This window comes from Rhopilema esculentum, chromosome 11 (genome assembly GCF_057945365.1).
Source record: "Rhopilema esculentum isolate cy_ngs chromosome 11, ASM5794536v1, whole genome shotgun sequence".
NCBI lineage: Eukaryota > Metazoa > Cnidaria > Scyphozoa > Rhizostomeae > Rhizostomatidae > Rhopilema > Rhopilema esculentum.
Window position 1 is genome coordinate 15,453,551 of NC_142825.1, and position 21,320 is coordinate 15,474,870.

Here is a 21,320-nt window from a genome sequence, read left to right on the forward strand (position 1 = left end):
TTAGGTGTAACAGCTCCCATGTACCCATTTGTACTCCTATGAACCTTAACATCCCCATGCCACAACATCCCTGTTGTGATTCACAGGCAATCACAGCACTGATAATGTTTCTCCCAATTATACTTCCAGCAATTTTACTGAAGACTAACAAAGATAATGAAGATTTACAAACCAAAAAACAGGGCAGGATGGGAAGAATCCTATGGGGCCTTGCTTTCAGTTTTGCCCCAGGGACTCTGAAACCTCACAGTAGCCCTGAATAGGATTACCCAATTTTGGAGGTAGTCATGTCAAATTTAGGGGGTATTACCCCTAGTATTTGCATGATTTCCCCAACTGCCAATATTATTTATTATAATCTACAAGGATGCAGTGCAAAGCAATGATGCACTAAAGATGCAGATATGTTATCGCCAAACCGTTAGCTTTATTTGAATCAAATCTAGAACAAATTACAGTTCTGGTGCAGCTGACACTTTGGATCATTTTTGTGGACCTACACCTGAGGTGCAGGGCTGTTGGTACACTCAAGATCTTATAAAAAACAGCCAAATTCTACAAACTGGATAATCTAAATTAGCTTCATTTGCAAAAAAAAATTTATGAAAATGTGAATGTGGGGCAGACTCCTAAAGTTCTAAAAAGGGGCAAATATACAAAAGTTGGTGTAACATGACCCCTAGAGCCCTTGAGTTCAAGCACCACAGAGCAGGGGGCTGGGGGGCTTTAGCCAATTGCAAAAAATGCCAAATATTTAGCAATCAACTACCAGTAAAGCCTCTCTTTATGCGGTTTTAGCCCCTCCACATTTTTTAGACCCCCCCCCCCCCACTTTTCTCAACGCTCCGAGGTGCCTGGAGTTCCTATGCCCCTGCTCAGAACAGAAAGGAAAGATGAGACAGCTTCGGAAGAAAGAATGAAAATTGATGAGTTCCTTTCTCATGGGGCTCCGGAAGCACCGTCAATGCCAATTGATCTGTGATGAGTTTTGGTACCAAAAGATAGAAAAATTGGTCCTTTAACTTATGCAAATAAATTAGGATACTCGCAACGCCTATTTCTTCATTTGTCCCTAGTTTTCAATCTTGAATGTCACTTGCAACTAACGGGATTTTCCAAACCAATGATCTTCGATTGTTAATTGATTGTAACATGAATTGTAAAAATGGTGTCAAGAAATGCCACAGCAAAAAGATGGAAGGCACACTGTCTGAAGACTAAATAAACGTATATGGTATTTCAATATTAAAATTTACTGACAATCTCAACATAAACTATATTTCTAGGCAATTCTAGAAACGCCTTTTTTAACTGGACTTGCAATGCAGGCATTTCAAGAATGTGAAGCAATGAGAACTACAAAAGCAAATGAAACAACCTGACTTGAATGGCAATCGATTTCCGTTCAGCCTGTTCGATAGTACAGCTCTACGTTTTCTTTAAGTAGCCGCGTTTAGATGACTACATTGTTTAGAGGAGACAATTAACACAACAATTAAAACAAGGCTGGAACGAGGCAGTTTGTTTCTCATAGTTATAAATGAGGGAGGCTCGGAAGTATAAAAAAGAATCCCTATAATAGCGAACCGATAGCGACCCAAAGACGAGTTGTCATTCTGCTAAATCGGAAAGCTATCACGGCCAAAGGCGAATGTCTTCTACAAACGTTTTCTCGAAGATGATTCAACTCCGATCGATTCTTCTTGTTTTTCTAACAATTTTTCACGAAGATGTGGCAGCGATCCTTGATGTAATGGTTGCCGGGAAAGAGGTGCAGCGATTTTTGGACTTCGGTAAGATTTGCTCTTCGATAATATTTTTACTTCATGGATAAGATATGCGCGAGGGTTAAGTTTCCTTCCTATCACAAGGGGCTGCCTTTTTATATAGATTTTTCTATTCCCTGCCATTGTGGCAGTAACATTCTATTTGACAAATTTTAAGTCTGGTCGCTTTGCGTAATAACGGCAATTGTAATCCCGTTTTAAAGAAATCCCAGTACCCAAGCTTGTCAACTTTGACGTTTGAAAAGCAAAGCATAGAAATTTTTTTCTAATCACGAGGGTTCTTAATAGTTTCATACGCCAGTGATTGGCATACAAAGCAAGCCGGAAAAAATGATTCGAACTCCAGAATTGCAAGTTTACTTTGTAGAGCATCCCATAGTAAGCTGTTTTATGTAAATTCACGCCCATCTCACAAATAAAGAGAATTTGAGGGGTGAAATACTGTCCCTCTTTAATGACATTACTAAAAAATGAATCGAAAGCAACCAGAAGTAGGTTTATTGAGACAGATTTACCTCTCGTGAATGAAAAGAAATTCTGTTTGTATTTCCCTTATTGTTGTAGAAGTTTATTTTGGTGAAATATAGCGGAGAATGTATAACTAAGAGCTGAAACCCGATTATTTCAGCTTGATTGCTTCAATTTTGCCGAGGATCATCATTTCATAGACTCTTGATTAGCGAAACAAAAAAAGCTAAAAAATCCATTTATTAGAATTTCCACAACTCTTTAGGAACTCCAATGTAACTAGTTCAGTCTATTTTTATTTTATTGTCGTAATGAATGCTCTGTCTACGATTGGTCGGGTAGCCATCTTCTTTAGAATAAAGCCGAAGGAGAGTCGAAGAAACTTCCATTTTCTTGGAATTTTTAGTAAGCATAAACAGAAATCTATGTTAGTTTCTTTCAGCAAAAATATTCAATTTAACATAAAGTGCCCCAATCATTTATCGTTGATGGGAAAAATTTTGCTCAAATAATGGAAAGTCCTTTTACAGATTCCGAAAACAAGCAATAAATCGCGTAAGAAAATATTTATAAACAAAAAATCATGGCTCTAAGCAGAGTTTTCCGACAATGCAACACCTATAGAAAATCGAAAGAATACCAATTCTGCTGTAAAAAATGTCATTTAAATAGGTGTGATTTCCCAATTAAAGATCTCCCCTGGGGGAAGGAAAATTCCTTTCTCAATTTTTCTATGACCTAAAGTCCACTTATTAGAAATGAATGGCTGACAGTAGTTTATGTAGGATGCATGTTTCCATCGCTCACTCAATGGCACAACCTTAGCATCGATTAGTGAGAAATATCTCGCAATTTGTTTGTAAACCAGTTATTTGTTTGTTGACAACAAAATATTCCAAGGCATTCCAAAGCCGTTTAGCACCATGCAAAAGAACACTGACTTGGTAAGAAGCCAACCATTTGAATAGTGAAGAGACAGAACCTTCGCAGACACGAGCCAAACCCAAGCCAGGGTATCATTGCGACAAAACTCTCTCCAATCTTCCGCAGTTTCGCATCTTAGCGAAATGAGAGAGTTACTCCTTTATCCATCCCTCTCTCTTTCTCCAACATCTTGAATACGCTGTTGCCTGAACGAATTTGAAAATTTCCAGCTTAGTGTCAAAAAAACTAAAGTGATCCATCTCATTCACTTTACAGAGTTCTTAATTTGTTTTCACATTGCGTGAACCGGCCTACTTGTAACAAGATCACCTGATAATTGAAAGAAAGGAAGCATTACCAGAGTAAAATAAATAAAGTTTTTCCCCTGCTTTGAAAATAGCCTTATTGTTTGGCTCGGAGGCATTACTGAAGCACAGCAACCAGTCGAATGGGAATAAATCAAAAACAACAACTAGAAATTATTGTGCTCAAGTAAGAGCTAAACAGATACACATATAGATCAATATCAATGTTGCGGTAGTTTTAAGATGTCTGAGAACATGGTCTACTTTCAAGCTTAGTCTTTAACATAATTCGATGTAGTTTAATGAGTTTTGTTCAGTGAAATATGGAATGCTTTCCTACAGATATCTAGGCCTCGCATGTTCAAATGATTCTCCAAAACACAGCTTTTCAGTATCTTTCGTGCATCAAATTTCTCGAATTTTCAGATAAAAGATTTTTATTTGCAAGCTGTTTTGTTCATGGCAAGTTTCGCAATTCTTTGATTGGAGGTTACTAGAGTTTGCAAGAAGATTCAACTTCACTCATACGAGTTTGTTTCTCGTACACTCTTTTTTAACAGAACACTCTTTTTAAGAACATTGATGCTCAACCTGCCAAACTGAAAAAAACAAAGCAAGAATATGTCCAGCCTCTGATGGAAAATTACAAACAAAATGTGATTTCAAAATTTTCTCCGAGTTAACAAAACATGGCAATGTTTTAATAAAATCAACATCAAAAAGCACAAAACTTAAAAATTAGAACAACGAACTTAGTCAAAAATTATCTGCTTCTTGTAAAAAAGAACAGGTTGTGCATTTGTTTACATGTCAACCTTTATGCTCTCTAACAGCTGTTTCACAACCATATATGGACAAACATGAAATTTTTTCATTTAGATTATTTTACAGCATTGTATGAACAAACATAATATTGGTCATTTTAGCTCAAGATTAAGCCAGTTGCCATACTTCTAGCAATAAATGTTAAAAGAAAAAGGTTTAGATTTTTTAGATAGATTTATCGATGAAAAAGGCTAAAATCTTTAATTTTTTTTGGATTTGAAAAACGTTAAGGTACTGACGACCAATTGCGGGAGTGTTGCGAGGAGCTCATTCCTAGGAAGTGAGAAAAGGCTTACTTTTATTGGCTAAATATTCTATCAGAAATGCCAACTAGCTCGTCCAAAACTGAAATGTTGAGACAAAGAGCCATTAAAATGCGATATGGTATGGGCCAAGTGTGACGTTGAGATCCGATTTTTCCACTTACTTTACTCAACGATTGTAAAGGTCGTTGCATCGCTTGAACTTCTCGTTAAGCAGGTAGATGTTCTGACCATTGGGTAACAGAATTCTGGTTACATTCTAAAGTTCAATCAATTTAAAAAAATCTGAATGTTTTTGTTGTAAACAGTATACACTAGCAAGATTCATATTGTTTGATTCTTTTCTACTGATAAATTGAACCCTTTAGTCTTAGTAAAGGAAGAAGAAAGAAGCAGATTGACTTTTCACCCGTGATTGTCGTCAAGCCCAAAACGGTTTTATAGGAAGCCGAAAATAACGATTGCCATTTCAACTATCAATGCTTGTCGTTGCAAAACATTATTCTAGGTTAAGAATGAAATCTGTTAGGCTTTTTGACCTTCTTACGTGCCTTTGAGGTTATTCTAAGCGCGTAGAAACGTTTGAGGGAGCTTTTCAAAAAAGCAATAGAGATGAATAGAAAAGGGAAAGTGTACGATCGATATAGAATTAGCCAACGTTTAATCTTGAGTGTTATGCAAACAGCTCGATTTGCTTACAAACTCATAGGCAGAATACCGCTTTAATATTAGCTGCCTTCCCTTAGAACTGATCGTTTTATTTTGGTACTTTAAAATTCAAAAAGCGAACATAGTGATTCACCTTAGAAATGTGATTGCAATGCCATTACAAACTAACAAGGTATATTTCTCATTAACTAGCCCATTAAACTATTAAGGATTTCCAGAAACATACTCTACTGAGTGGTGTTTACTCCATCTCCCTGAATCCCTGAACCTCTCATTACAAGAGCCTTTTATCTACCTTGAAACATTCCTTTTTGGAATGAATGTTTTCTTAGTTCTCCTTTTTTGTGCTAGGTTCTGTTTTATGGCTCTTGAACGCGTTAATCAAGCTGAAGCAACGTTCAAACCTCGCTATTCTCTAATCCATGGACATTTCCTTCGTGCAAGTATTTCTTGGGTATTGCTTTGTGGTGTAGTTTCATGATGCCTGTGTTGTCGAAGTCACTGTATCGAAAATCTCTAGCAGTTTGTTTGTTTTAACTGTTAGGAATTCGTTAATTAAAATCGTGAAGGTAACTACCATAAAAGGAAGTCTTATTCTGGGCTCTTTCATCGTACAGACAAATTTTAGACGAAAAGTTACTAGTTACTTAAAACAAGAAATCCTGAATAATTTTCAATAAATTTTGTGGTTAATCTGCCACCGGCTATGGAAGTTGACATAAAAGAGGTATGGACATCTGATTGGTTCTTCGGTAGGAATATTTCTAGTAGCTGCAAAGGCAGAATCCCTAACGCCGTGCAACTGTACAATGAAAAATGATTTTAATTGACTAAGACTGGCTAAAGAAATAAGCTTAAAAATTCTCATTTTATTTAAATTGGTGGTTCTAATATATTGAGCACAGTGGAAATATCTATGCATCAGGATAGACTTTTCTGGCTATCGCTAACATTTCCAATGCACGTGTACGCAGAAGTCATTGCTGACACGTCCATGGACTAAGATTCGTGATTGCATCGTTAATCATGGGGGCGGCTTCAACTCCACTTTAGAAGGTGTTACTTGGAGGAAAGAATTAACGTAATGTTAAGCTACTTAAAGATGGTATCATTGTGCTTACCGTGGCTATCTTATTTCTGTCAAATCATGAAAGCAGAGGGGAGTCAAACCTCTGAGTGTGGCATGTCTCTAAACACACCCTTTGCAAACGTAGCCGAGGAAATACTTTACGTTCTAGAAACACGAAGCAAATTTCCTACGTGAGACAGGACTCGTCAACCATCAAAGATTACATGCCTTTAGATAGTTTTGAGACAATTTTGCAACCCATTCCTCGTGCTAGTTTGGATTGTGACGTCTGATAACGACGTGTCAAGGTTTGCACAGCAAGGAAAAGCAGTCAATATCTCCAATATGAAGTTGATAAAGATTTGGCAATAAGTGCCTTGCAATTTTAACAAAACAGAAGTGTAAATTAAAAATGGAAAACTTTAAATATGCTTGATTATTTATCTAGCATTTTCATCTCAAGAGTGCAGGCAACATTACTGAAAATGAGCATTAACCTTCTTGAAAATTTTGTATAATTTTTAACATATTGAGGTAAAATTAATCTTGTTCCTTTTCATGTTTCATTGTATTAAAAGGATATTCGTTAAGTCACAGGGCGCCAGACAGCTAGTTCAGCTCCTGCCCTACTTTGCCACAAAAGTCGTGGCTAGCCAAGTAACAATACTTGCCTCGAATTCCTCGTCAGAATAAAATCTTTCCCAGTCTTATCTCATGTAATATAGCTATGACTTAATCATATTATTCGACTAGTTGAATTAAAGCAATCTTTATCAATTTATTACACGAAGATACTGGTTTGCAACAGTAATTCTTTAGTGGACCCGAAAAGTCATTTTCCTCAAATCTTTGCACCATCACGTCATCACCTTTTCAATTTTCTTCACTGAGTGTAAATTTCCGTCAACGTGCTTGTGAAATTTCTGTATTTTTTATCGTTATCGCTTTTAAAATAATCATAAATTAACTATTCCTACGCCTCTTCCGTGTCGGTTTTCTAACCAACATTTTCACTTTATTACTAGGGCGTTGCATTGTTTCACATCCCTAGCTCTATCTCTTCAAACCTCAACAAGATTGGTTGAATAAAACCAAGCATCCTTATATGATTAAAGTATACAAAGGTGACCTAAAATTGATCACTGATTCAGCCTTCCCTGTCCGTTATATTGGTCTTTATAAGATGCTTCATTTCTTGCGTTCTTTAAGAATTTAACTTCAGTTCAGTGATATCTGTCATGAATCCTTTAGACAGCAGAATTTGGCTATTTATCTTAAAACGCATTTACCCTCGAATAGTTGAGTCTTCGATATGGTTAGTTTGTGAATGGCCAACCCTAGCCTTGCTAGAAACCAAAAACGCACTAGGCTGCATTTTCCCTCGGTACTCTTTAAGCAAGAGACACGTCCTATTGTATACAGATCGACATACACTGTTTGATTTCTCGTGAGCAATATATCAGTGTTAAAAGACTTTGCTTGAGCTTTCCTGATCAGCTTATTCTATTGGAATTTAAAAATGTTTTGAAAACAAGTAACTGAGTGAACACTCGCCATACTTTGTAATAGAATTTTATGGGCAATCCTCCCAACCAGTATTAACGACGCTAATATCATAACTTACTGCGTGCTTATTTAGGTAATATGCTCGAAATTGCAAAACTGTTGATTAATAACACAGATGACTTCTTATTTCATTGCTCAAATGTTCGTCAAACAAACAAAATAATTCCTAATTTTATTAAACAATGCCGGCCATATCTAAGATGGATCAGACGGGCCTAAATTTTATCCGCTTTCAAGATGGCGTCGCTTGGCTTGCTTTAATCACCGATTACCAGGTCTTAGCCAACCTAACCTTTGAGGCATGTTTTCAAAGATGTATTATCGTGTCACATTTATTCTTCATATCGTTTTCAATTGGACCGGACATTCTCTGTTTAACAAACATTCTTCTTGATTTTCGTATCACAGGGCAGAATAATCATGTCATGCACTATTCGTCATGATCAGACTTCAATATTGAAGTTTCAAAAAGGATGATGAGTATTAAAGTACAAAATTTCATTAGAACCTCCAACACTAAATCAATGAAATTGATGGCAATAGATCTTTTCAGCCAGACAAAAGAAGACACTGTCAGTAATTATGAAGGCTGTTGTGTTTTGTCAGGGGCCAAAAGGATAAAGCCCAGCGAGTAATTGGAATGAAACTTTACTAAGACTGTCTAAGCTACCAATTAATGTCCAACTATGTCTGTAAATTATTGATCTATTAGCAAAGAATTCTCTAGCAGTTTCTACCCCGTCATTAATTTGCTTAGCTTTCATCTTAATCCATTCCAAATATTTGACCTGTGAAAAGATAAGCGTTTAACGTGATCGTTTTTTTGTCATGGAGAAAGTAATATTCATGGATATCAAAACTCTCATTATTGGTACAGTTTCATGCGATAAGAGGTTGCCATCAATAAACTCCTCAAATTATAAATCTGCACCTAGCCCATATAAAAGCATAACTCGTCACGGAGGTCTTCAAGACTTTTTGGAGTCTTCATGATGTCTTCTCGAGGCTCTCTACAAAAATTTTCTCAGAAAATTAATTTGTTATATTAACTCCAATTGAGTTAACCACTTCATAAAAAATTATCAAGGTTATGTTCAATGTATATTTGGGAAAGTCCCCATTGTGATTCTGACAAGAAGAATGAATTACGAAGGACTTCTTACCGCTGAGCAGGCCAGACTTCTTAACCTTGTCAAAATGTTTAAGACCCTTTGAAAGCCAGTCTGCTTAAAAAATGATTGGATAAACAGAATGAAATGACTTGAATAAGAAGCAGGTTTAAGGATTTATTGGCTTTTTCTCTAAAGTTCCTAATTCTGTCTGGATGCAGCCAAAGTAACAATTTCTTTCGTAAATACGTTAAGAGAGAAGAAAAGTTTTGTCATAGCTTAATTACATTGTTTACATGTGCGAACAAAATCCTAGCTGTTCTCTTTGGAAGAAACTGACCATTCAAAGAGGGGAAGTAGCTAACATCTCAGTGACAGGTGGTCGAATGCATTTTCAATCTGGCGTTCGATGGGATCCCATCGACAACTTATCAGGCTGTAAACAGTTATTATCCATTGCTACATGGCTCAGACCCTGTTCATTAACTTATCTCTTTTGTTGGTACTAGATCTAAATGCAAATCTTGTCATCGTCAAGGATGGACGTATATCACCATTACTACAAAGTCCACAGTTTTCAAAAGTCTGGCCGACCATCAAGGCAGGCATCAACGATCTGGAGTTGAAGTTCCTCTCACCTAAACGGGTAAGTCAGTTAGGATAATCGTTTGGAAATTCTATGCGTGTGTTCTTAAGAGCATTATCTTCTCGTAAGGCTCCATGTCTGCTCAATCTCTTGACCTTTCTTTGCCAGGCAATGTCCTTGTGAGAAGTGATTGGCTCAGAACACAAAAGATTTAGATTATATCTTCTCCAAAATAACTGTTTTGCACGGTTGATTGCTAAAAACTGATTTGTTCGCACTTGAATTAAATTGCTTTACAATTGCTATTCATTTCAGCCGATTTTGTTTTACTTTGCGAACTATAAATATTTCAACATCTTCCTTATCTGTCGAAATAAGAAAAACATCTTGTGAAGCATTTATTTTTTTTCTAGTGGAGGACACTACTGGTAAATTAGTTGAGGAGGGGAGAGGGCAAATGCAAATAGCTATCTCCTCATCAGTTACCAAAAACTCTTTTGGCTTAAAATATTGTTCAACTTATCAAAAGAAAATTCTGATCTGTTATTTTTTCGACTACCCCTCTGTGGTATTGTTTGGTATCTAACAAACTTCAAGCATATGTTGATTTTGTGTTGGCCCAAGCAAAATAATTAATTGGCACCTTGACAACGGTCTTAGAAACAATGCAACATCAATCCATCATTTGATAATCTGATGTGCGTGAGAATGTTATTGCTTCGATATTCATGAAAAAAATGCGATAATGGAACTTTTTTCACTGACTCAGTGGGGTTATTGCAAGAGATTTCAGTTAAAGCCATTTCAATATTTGCTATGATCTCGATACATGAATCTTACAAGGTTGAACTGTTTTAGGTGGGTCAATTGTGACTGAATATTGCTTGAAAAAGGAAGGATTCAGAATGACTTATCTTTTAAGAAAAACTGTGTGATGAATTGCGTGCTTGGCTCACAATGCATTTTCAACTGTTTTATTAATTCATGTAACCTGGATGTCGAGCTGCTGTTATCTCATTTACAGGTATTAATTCTTCCGTAGGTAGAGTACCAACTGTCTTTGAAATCAAGTGATGAAAAGATTATGCCGACTCCTAGAGCAAACATCCCTTTGAAAGGAAGGGTACCTAGAACGATGACGAGTAAGTTACATTTTCCTTTTCTGTTCAGCTAGCAAACCTATATCTATATCTGCCAATATCAGGGACGGATTTATGCGGCAAGAATTAGGAAGGGGGTGGGGGGAGGGAGATTGGTTTTCAACTAAACGTGACGTCACAAAATTGACATTATACAACTTTAAACAACTATTAAGATTGAATGATCACAAAGGCAGTACCGCTACATGTTTTTAAAGCAAAGTAAGAAGAGTTAGCGATAACAGCAACAGTAAGCATATGTTCTACCGGAGGTGACAAGCGCGTTTTTGGAACTCGAATGTTTTCCTTACGAGTGTCGAGATTTTAACAATTTGTTTTAGTCATCAGACTTTTGAATTGAAAAGGAGAAAGATACTTTGAGAAATACGATGGTTTACAAATATCTCTCTTATACTTACTAAAGCTGGTCATCTCAGAAAATTGCCAAAACTCACCCAATTCAATTTTTTGTGCACCTACCATATTTTCGTAGACCATAATCAATTTTTTGTTAGCGTCCTGTTCCACGTCGAGTTTATGATTTGCTGTGCTAAACAAACTTATGCGCTGAGAAAGATTTGGTGGTAGAATACAAAGATAGCATTCTAATTCAAATTTCTCTTTGTTTCCTGAGTGCACTTTGGTTCTACGCTTAGCCTAGTGTGAATTTAGGCATCCCTTCTCTGGAGCAACAAATCTGTTCAAATGACTGATTGACCTTCAATCAATAAAAATTTCAGTCGCGAATGCTATGTATTTTCTTGATTAAATAAAATCTTCATCAAGCGAAATTGGTTTTTAGAATTTTTCCGATGATATTTAGGTGAAATATGTATGAGAAAGCACATTCTCACTGGCAAACCGTTAAACTGTGGCCTAAATCACATTTTAGCCTCGATATTCTCTGTCGGTAGATGTAAGCTCATAACACAAATGTTGTGTGAGACAAAATTAATAGTAATGCTTAGCTAGCGAAAGAGCATAAGGAGCTTTGTCAGGAACATTGTAATTGAGAAATACCAGACTTTTTCACTTAGCGCTACTGCAAGGCGGAAACTGTTTTTTCCAAACCGATTGAAAGCGGTGTTTAAGTGGAGATATACATGATAACGCGGCTCAGTTGGCTGACCAGTGGATGCTTTGAATTGAAAAGGCCTATGGGCTGCCGTAATGCGACTTAGTTTCTGTTGCACGTTGCGAATGTTTGCTATGACTGTTACTAAGAGACCGCCACCGCAAACTCTCCTTCAAATCCTGCGTCTACGCCCCACCTGCAAATTGTGCCATACGGTATAGCATTTTCAGTTATTCATAAACCTTGCTATTCTCTACTGTAGTGGTACAGTTGTCCCTGGTACAGTTGTACAGTTGTCCCACTTTGTCCCTGGTAATCTATCAAACGAAGGTAGCGATTCAATTTTCCATTCTTGGAGACATTTATACCATAAGTTGTTTTTTATTCATGCACCTGCCACTGAAACTGGCTTTTCATTGTCCATTTTCTATATTACTTGAACTTGAACATGTTCCTTTTTCTTTATTTACAATATTATGGTAAAGTAAATGACACTACATCTGATTCCACGGTTTCTTAAACGAAGTATCTATGATAACAATAAATCGAATAGGGTATTTCAATTCACTTGTAAGTTGTCTTAATGGCCTGTAAGGATTTTTGGAACAGTTGTGAAGCCTTTGCTTTATAGTTGAGTTGGTTCTTCATGGTCGAAGTTGCTCCGATAGAGAGAAGCAAACTGTTTGCATTCAAGTGCTGATATATACGAATGGAGACAAACCCAATCGCAGAATTAAATAAGTTGATTGGATAGTGCTTTTAATAGGAGGGAAGTTAGGTTTCGCCTTCATCTGTTAAGACATTCTACCATTGCCTTGCATTTTGCGTCTCGTTTTCATTTATTATGGCTCTTGCAGAATGGTTTAAGTATCATAATAAAAAAATTGGCCCTTTTAAAAATTAGGCCGCTTTCAAAGAAAACGTCACTGGAGTCTGCTAGAAATTTCATAAGTTAATTACAGAGCCGACCAACAATTAAGACAGACTTCGGGGTATTATTTCGACTTCTCTAGAATTGTTTGACTTCTGTGCCAACGTCGGCATCAGCTTTGGTGGCTAAAGAGAGCGTGGTGCCTCTCTTGATTACATTTAATTGCAACGTAATGATGCCAAGTCTTCAAAACGATTACACCCACCATTCTGGCACCCTTTTCTGTCGATCATGCTCTCTGCAAAAAGGTAGTTATAATGCCAAAATGCAAATTTTGCTGCTGTTTTCGAGTTCATGTCTGCATTTTTGCAAAAACATTAACAGGGAGGCATGTTCTTGGCGCTTCGTAAACTAGTTCGATATTCATAGGAAATATGCAGTCGTGTGCATATTCATTTACTAAATCAATGTATTTCACTGTTAAAATTGACCAATATAAGTGCAATGCGTAGTAACTTACTTGTGCTAATGCTGTTAAAAATATGAAATATTTCTGCAAGTTTTATTTTATCGCAGCCTTACATTTAAAAACAATCTCAAAAATTTTAAAATAAAGACTTTTAATAGCAACCCAAGAGAACCGATTGATCCATCAAAGGTAGTTCTAAACATTTAGGACACAGAAAAAACCTTTGTTTTAGACAATTTTGTTTGCAGTTCTTTCTTCTAAACTTAGAATGATACTGGAAGTTAAGATGGGATTACAGCTCTAAGCCGGATGAATAATAGTAAACGATTCTCTTTCCTAAGAGCGCAGTCAACTGCATTGCACCTTCAATGTGATAATTTTGTTATGAATCTGTTCAATTTAAGATGTTAGTGGAAACAGAGCATATTTGTTTGTTTGTAGATGTTTCAATTTTCTTTTTATTCAGATAGGAACTAAAAAGCTTTAAAGTATCTGATGAATGAAGTTTACTCTAATTTAGAAAGCTCAAGAAACAATTTAGACAAAAACCACAGTTTTCACAAATATTAACAAACTTAAGAGAAATTTCAACCAAAGAAAGCAATCTTTGAAGTCAATTATGTTATACGCAGGTTGTCTTTCTTTTAACTGCAACGCACGGGTCCTAATTGCAAAGCAATACAATGCCTTTCGATTTAAAAAACTGAAAATGTACTGGTTTAAATCTTGCACAATCGATCAATATTTGGGCGTCTCAATAGGGGACACATTCATCGTGTTCTTTACGAACATCGTTATTCATATAAACGCTTTATATGTACACATAACTTTTATGCGTCATAAACTTATTGATCTAATCAAAGGATTGATGGCTGCAGGTGAACTTCATTTTAAAAATTTATGATAAAATTATTTCATCATCTTTTGATATGACTACGCGCCATCATTTAATGCTTTCGTTCATAAGTTTCAAAAGATATAATGGCACTAAGATTTGGTTCTGGGAAACTTACTTCTGCACCTCAGAGGCGTTTTTTACTTCTTCTCCGCTATTATACTTTTTTATAAATACCCTGACAGCTAATTTTGCTGTTTTTTCTTATGATAAAAGCAAATAATGACCTTTCATGTTTTCATTTATTTTAACCACCGACACGTTTCGATTTAATAACTTATCCAAACTGGTAGTTCCACTGGCAAAACTTAACTTAAACGTATCAATCAGAAAACTTGATTCATTCATGCTTCTTTATTTTAGCAAATTTTCTAAACACGTGATTTTAGTAGCTACAAGAACAAAAAAACGAGCAAAGAAAGATTTCAGGATTTCTTTTTTTTGCGGCTAAAGGCATTAAGTCGCATATCAATCAGGTTTATTGCCTCAGCGCTTTTTCGATACTTTCATTTGAGCCAATAGGATTAGGAAAATCCTTTTATTCAGTGTTGAATGATATCTGCTGTGATTCGTAATTTCAGAAATATGGTATCAATGACAGAATTTCAATATTTGATTACTCAAATCAAGAAGAAGAAAAACCCGATTATGAATCTGACACCCATTTGTTATGTCATTCAGATGATCTGTCGAAGCAATTGAATTATGGCCTAGAAATTTCGTTCCCATTCTCAACAATTACTTAGAATTCTCACGTATCTTGATTTGCGGACGAAACGTACATAGCACTTACAAATGTGATTTTGCAGCCTAGTCCAATCAAATCTATTAAAGCTTATTTTCAAGAAAGACAGTTTTTGCTATACACTCAACTAACATCAAGGGAATTTTTTACTTAAGCTTGTCTATTATTGAGGAAAGCATCTCTGTCGGTGTCCTTTTTCGTTTAGTTTGTGATAGAAAAATAATGAGCATTGCTCAAAGAAGGCTCGCAGTTTAATCCCCTTATATCTTAGCTCTGAAAGAATTCTGCGTCATCGAGTGACGCATGCTAATAGTATTCTTGTTTATAAACAAGCTGTTTACCTTTGTTGTTGTTGCTGTTATCTCAACTCGTTTGTTAGGCAGATTCTAAACCTTAGGAATGCCATGGGACAATACAAATATTATTTTGCTTGTGTCAAATAATTGTCTTGCCTAGGCGAACAAACATCCAGATCTTAAGTCGTGTTGTGCTTACGTTTACAAAGCAGTCATTTTTCACTATCATTTTACGTCTTTTTCTTCCCATTTTGCTAATGAGCATCATTTTTTATCTTTATATTTGCTATTGTAACATTTCACGTAGGACATGTAGTGACCACACTGAAATCTGTTTTTAGCGTAAAGGCCAGACAGTTATTAACTGAATCGCTGCCAATCGCGTGTTTTTAATTTTAACATAGATTGAAGAGTTGTCAAAGAGAATGAGAACATCAAAAGTTTCTAGAATCAAGACCGATAACGCCCACTGTTTCAGCTTCTATATCAAGGCAACTGATTGTTTTTCCAGACACTGAAAAAAGAACGTCATCTGCTAAATTGCAGTTCATTAGACCACCAACAGTTGCATAAATGTTCTAAAAATACAACAGCCTTGTTGACATCTTTTGCTAGCTATTGACAATTTCAGAATATCCAACTGTTAGTTTATAGTAAAGATAAATCTAAAGGTGAATATAAATTCTGCGGAAAATTCTGGTGAAAACGGTATTTAGACATTTTTCGTTCATTCTTTTCTTTTTTGAACGATTTTGAATAAAATATGTTGGAAAATTACGCACGGTAATATGTAAAACAGATCTATGATGTAAAGTAAAAGTAGAGAAACTATTTATGCTTAGCGATACTAGCAATAACTACTTGTTAAAGTGCATTTATCAAGCAATGCAAATCGTACAGCAGTCTTTGATCGATTACAATTATCGATTTTTGGTATTAAACATTTAACACCATGGCTTGTCTAAACCAAGATGTTTTCTTTCTAGCTTTCAAGATCTACTTCCCATGCAGTGGTAAAAAGACTGGAGAGGTGAAGTTATACATCGACATAAGATTCTTCGACTTGCATTCGAAAAAGCGTCGACTCCCGCCAATACACATCCCTCTAAACAGAAAGTGTGTCAAAGGTAATATATTTATCATCGACCAAAATACGCTTTATTCAAATTTGTACTGTTTTTAACTCGTGTTTGCACGGTGCGATTCATCGTGACCTATGTCGGCACAGACTCTCCAATGCTATCCGATTTTCCTACTTGTTAGAAGATACCGCGACATGTGTCGGGCCTATATTTCTTTTAAAGGATCGTGAGAAAAGTTCTTCTTTAGTTCGCTAAAGAAACACTTCACAAGAGTTGATGCGCTATTTACTTTGAGAACGAGATATCCAAGTAATGTACCCCTTAAGCTTTGATATACCGATGTAAATTTGGTGTATTGCTAAAGAAAAGAACAAGATTCGCTAGTTTTTTGACTAAAATTTATAAAAAAACCACGTCTTGGTGAAGATAAAATTTTGCATTCGGATAAGTATGCATTTGCCTGTAACGAAAAGCGCAATATTATAAGTGTATAGAAATCTGCCGATGAATATTAATCTAGCATCAATATTGCAAAAACTACCTCTTAGTTTCCTGCTGTGAAATTTGTGCGTGCAACGTAGACCTGCAACGTATAACCATCCTGTATTTCACACAGAGGCCTATAGCGCTCTTCAGTTTCATTCATTCATTTATCAATCAATCAATCCTTAATACCATTCTACATAATTACTTTACAACTACTACTATTTACAAGAACCCATAAAAAATATTAAGAAGAATACACTACTACGAAAAAAAATTACATGATTGTATTTAAGATTGATTGAGGAGGAGCTCTCTAAATAGATAAACTAATCGAGAGAGAGCCCCCCACCCCCCAGACCATAGAAACAAAGAAACAAAAATAAAAAAGAGCAACAAAGAACTCTGTTTTTAAGACATTGAATCGAGCTGTTTTAAGAAGTGCGGTAAACAATTACCTTCATTATTCAAGATGTTAGGAACTGTAAATAATCAGTGAACAGAACTAATGTGGCACGAGAGTACAACCAAAAGAATTTTTGATCATGTTTGTTCACTTAATGTTCCTGTCAGACCAAAATACTTACCACATCAATCCGATTTTGTCTCCATTTTAGAAAAGCCAAAAATACAGCCTCGTACAGAAACTCGATCTTGCCAAAAGACATGTGACATGGACTCGCTAAAGACAGAATTCTGCATTAGCGACTTCGGTGAGTAACGAGTTGGCATCAACCAATTATTTTTTGAAATGTACAAATTCTCTTGGAGCCTATTGCCGTCAGTTACTACCTTTTCTAAGAAATGTGGAACAATTTAAAGATAAAATTATTTTCATGCTTCAGCGGGACCTCAGTCATATAAGACTTTGCAATAACCGTTCAAGGTCTTAAGAAACATCCTACCTCAAAAGCCCCTCTTAACACGGCAGTCATTGTACCCCTACAGCCATGCGTCATATGTTTTTACGATATGTTCAATAAGAGAAAATTTGTCAGCCTCTTATAGGGGCTTTTAAATTTGTTAGCCTCTTTAGTCTGAATTGGGTTTTTGTTTTTGGTTGCAGTTGTCAGGGCCAAGATAGAAAGAATTGTCAAAGACAAAGGAAAAACAAAGTATTATTTGCGAGTGACAAAAAGATACAAGAGAGGACGCATCAGAATCAGAAAGAAGCACCAACCTCTAGAAGTGAAGGGAACAAAACTCAGCTGTGAGTGTCAAAAGTTGAACGTTGGGTATGTTTATCTCATTTTCGGCAGGGAAGATCGAAGAACTGACACTCTATTTATTGATGATTATACGATCTCGATGGCGTGGGGAAAGAAATGCAAAAGGTTTGTCAGGACAAATCGTAGGCAACTAAACTGTCCACCAAGATTAGCGTTAAATGCAAGATATCACTGATGAGATTGTTTACGGTGCATTCTAAGGAACCGTGGAGGTCGAACCAGGTCAGTAAAGCCAAGTCGATCAAGTCAATTTGCCAGAAGAAAACGCCAGATAACCTTGTCTATGACTATTTCAAGGCAAGTTTCGTATGCAACCGGATGAAAAAGCTACAAAGGACAAGAAACAAAAAACTGTAAATTTTCGAACGAGAAACAATGTCTTAAACGGTGAACCCTCTCTGGTGCCTCATTGTTGAGAACATCAGACGAATGAAGGTGCTATTAAGTGTTTATGAACAACTTTGCCCTACCTAAGCTTTTCACTTGATGCTGAATAATGTACAGCTCTGATGTCTTACTCCATATTTGTCTGGGAGGAATTGATAGCAAAGTAACAAATCTATCGTGCTTTCTACGTTTCCTGTACAGTGTCTGTGGAAGGGGGGGGGGGGAGGGGTTGGGACTGGAGTTTTAGCCCTACCATCAATCCTAGAAAGTTACGTTTAATTATCTACCGAATTGTCTTCAGCCCTTCCAGTCCATAATATGCTTTGCTATCTTTGATGCTTTGCCATTTGAAGGAAAATAAATGAAGACAAGAAGAGTGTAATCTTTGATAAAATAAGGAAAACATTACGAGCGTAACTAAACAAGAAATGATTCCTGGATCTCAAATATACAGCATGCACCTATACATCAGGCTGTTAGTGTATTTCACGTACCTAATTAGCTTGTATTTGCAAGTAGTCTTTCTTAGAACTTTCTTTCTGTATTTTCACAGTATCAGAAATCAGATCTTTATTTATTATATACATATTTATGTATTTTCTTTTAGAATAGCAAAAAGATACACTGTTCAATAAAAAACTCAAGAAAATAACAATTTCTGATTAACAGATAAAAAGTAGATATAGACGGTTGAAAAATATCTTATGATCATTTTTTATGATCGAAATGATGTCTGCCAGCCTTGTTATTTCACTCGTTCGGGTTGGCTTATGTTGTATTTATAAGTAATTTTTTGCTAGAATTTCTAGTCCAACTGACTTTAGCGAGATCAGGATTTTTTCAAGAGAAGATATAGATTTGCTTTTTTATCTTTATGTACAGTTTGGCAATGGATTTATGTGCAATTAATTATTAGTGGCTGTATACATCGTTAATCATTGCACTGACAAAATGTTTTATATTTAAGTAAATCGAAACAATCAATACTTCCTTCTATTTTGCTCGAGGTCTCCAAAACACCATGCCCCTTGAGTAGTCCATATTTATGACTAGAACTCAAGAAAAATTTACTAGATCTTTTGGTATTGAAGTTATTCATGTGGCGTTGAAATTGTCTGGATAGATCACATCTAATCGCCCTAGTTGCCATATGCACAAGCAAGTGAAATATATTTTACTGATGTCGGTAGACACAATTTTTCTCCTTGATTAGCAGACTATATTAAAAATATGAATTTGAATATGAATATGAAAAAGCCAATTTAGATATATGAATAAAGGTAATGAATAAAAGGTGCAATACAAATTTGCACTGTTTTTGGATTTCATCGAGTGAACTAACCCGAAAAGAAATTTAGACTATACTTTGGCAAAAATCTCACCACAATTAATTTTGTACACAAGTTTTCTTTTTTGCAAAAATTTGAAGGGGTATTTTTTCAGGGTATTTTTTAAGAATTTTAAGCTAGTGAGAAAAATATTCGAAATGGCCTCCAATTTTTCAGTATTCGTTTACCACAACGACATCAATCAACTGCGTATCACTGATTTATAATCGATATCCGTAGAAATACAGTTTTGAGACATACTTCGTCAACAGCAGAATTTTAAGCAAATGCTTGAATTTAATTTTTGCTTGTCCGTGCTTCTGTCAATCCAAACGGAGTAGCAAACACAGTCCTTTAAACAATGAGCTTATATTGCGCTTCATTTCCAACTTTCTGAATATTTATTGTATCTCACAACATGTAAATTATTCTCTGTCATGGTACAATGAGGCAGGTGGATTATATGGTACAAAGTTTGTGTTCCATCCTTCTTTACTGAATAAGCTCTGTTCTTGAAGGACAACTCCTAACACTGATTGCTTCTACTTGTGTATCAATCTTTCCATCCACTACACGATGAGTTAAGAAATTCAAAGTCTATGCTCTGTATTTCATTGTTACACGTACCGTACGATGGTAGCCTGACATGGATCTTAACGCTGTATAATTTTCCTTATTGCGTTGCTTCTTTGCGTGCTGATGCTTGTAAGTGATCTACGACGCTTTCGAACCTTTTTATCATTAGCACAAATTTGTAATTGGAAGCCGACAATTGACTGTTAACTTTCAACTTGTATTTCTCATTGCCGTCATAGTATACATGTATGCCCGCTTTCTCTCTAGCCGTTCTGCTTGGTGCCTAAAGGAAATTTATGGTTCATAAAAGCCAGTTAATCTCAAATCTATTACCATTGTACAAACAGCAACTAGGATTTTAGATGAAGATGTATCATCCTTCTTTGCCCTTTTATTAGGCCCGTTGTTGGCATCGTCCTCTTTTGCTATTCAGCCAAATTTTTACTTATCGGTACAATTCTTCGGTAAAATGTTGCAGTAGGAACAATGGTTTTTGCAACTATGATTAGTGATCTTCTGATTACAATGGTGATTGCTTGCAAATTGTAAAATAGTTTCGTTTACGAAGGGAAATGAAAAAGAGCCCCATTTTTACTACACTCTACATGACCCGCTGCATAGTGTTTTTCAAAATATTAATTTTTATCAAGAATAAGAAATTCCATCCAAATTTATTCTAGTTAGCCATATTAGACAAGGGTGTTTTCATTTCATGCTACATTCACCGTCGCAACATTTAAGTTTCTGAAGGAAAACCACGGACACTATATCTATGCCAAACAAAGAGTAAGGGAGCGGAGGTTTTATCGGGAATTTATTCATTTCGATCACCTAGCGAAAGTCCTGGATGTTTGACGTTTTAAGCCTAATGTTTGATAAGTATCTTGTTCTACATTTTGTCATGTTCTAATTTCAGTTCACATTCTTGTGATATGGTTGCATGATTTCATATAACATTTACGTAACATACTTTCAAATTTGTGAAAGTGAATTGATAAATGTATAGTTATTGAAAATCAAATTAATTTAGAATTAAGGTGATAACTTTAAAAGATACTCTTGTGAACATGGAACTGTATAGAACACGTTTTTATCTGACAAAGGCCTACTCAAGAGGATGGAGTCATCAGATATTTGACTAATAAAAATGTAATCTGTCAGCTATTTTGAATAG

At 35.8% G+C, this 21,320-nt stretch overlaps 1 protein-coding gene across 1 annotated transcript; it reads left to right on the plus strand.

Annotated features, from left to right (window-relative positions):
* Positions 1-1,507: 1,507 nt before the first annotated feature.
* On the plus strand, positions 1,508-21,256 carry LOC135693468 (uncharacterized). The gene is made up of 6 exons (XM_065211964.2): positions 1,508-1,793; positions 9,495-9,631; positions 10,614-10,713; positions 16,048-16,188; positions 17,244-17,339; positions 17,693-21,256. The coding sequence occupies exons 1-6, from the start codon at positions 1,652-1,654 to the stop codon at positions 18,028-18,030; spliced, it is 954 nt and encodes a 317-aa protein (XP_065068036.1). The 5' UTR covers positions 1,508-1,651; the 3' UTR covers positions 18,031-21,256.
* Positions 21,257-21,320: the final 64 nt, after the last annotated feature.

Coding starts and splice junctions, on each gene's coding strand:
- LOC135693468 (XM_065211964.2), top strand. CDS start 1,652: ATGTCTTCTACAAACGTTTTCTCGAAGATGATTCAACTCCGATCGATT. Junction 1,794..9,494: donor GCAGCGATTTTTGGACTTCG/GTAAGATTTGCT, acceptor TGTTGGTACTAG/ATCTAAATGCAAATCTTGTC. Junction 9,632..10,613: donor AGTTCCTCTCACCTAAACGG/GTAAGTCAGTTA, acceptor ATTCTTCCGTAG/GTAGAGTACCAACTGTCTTT.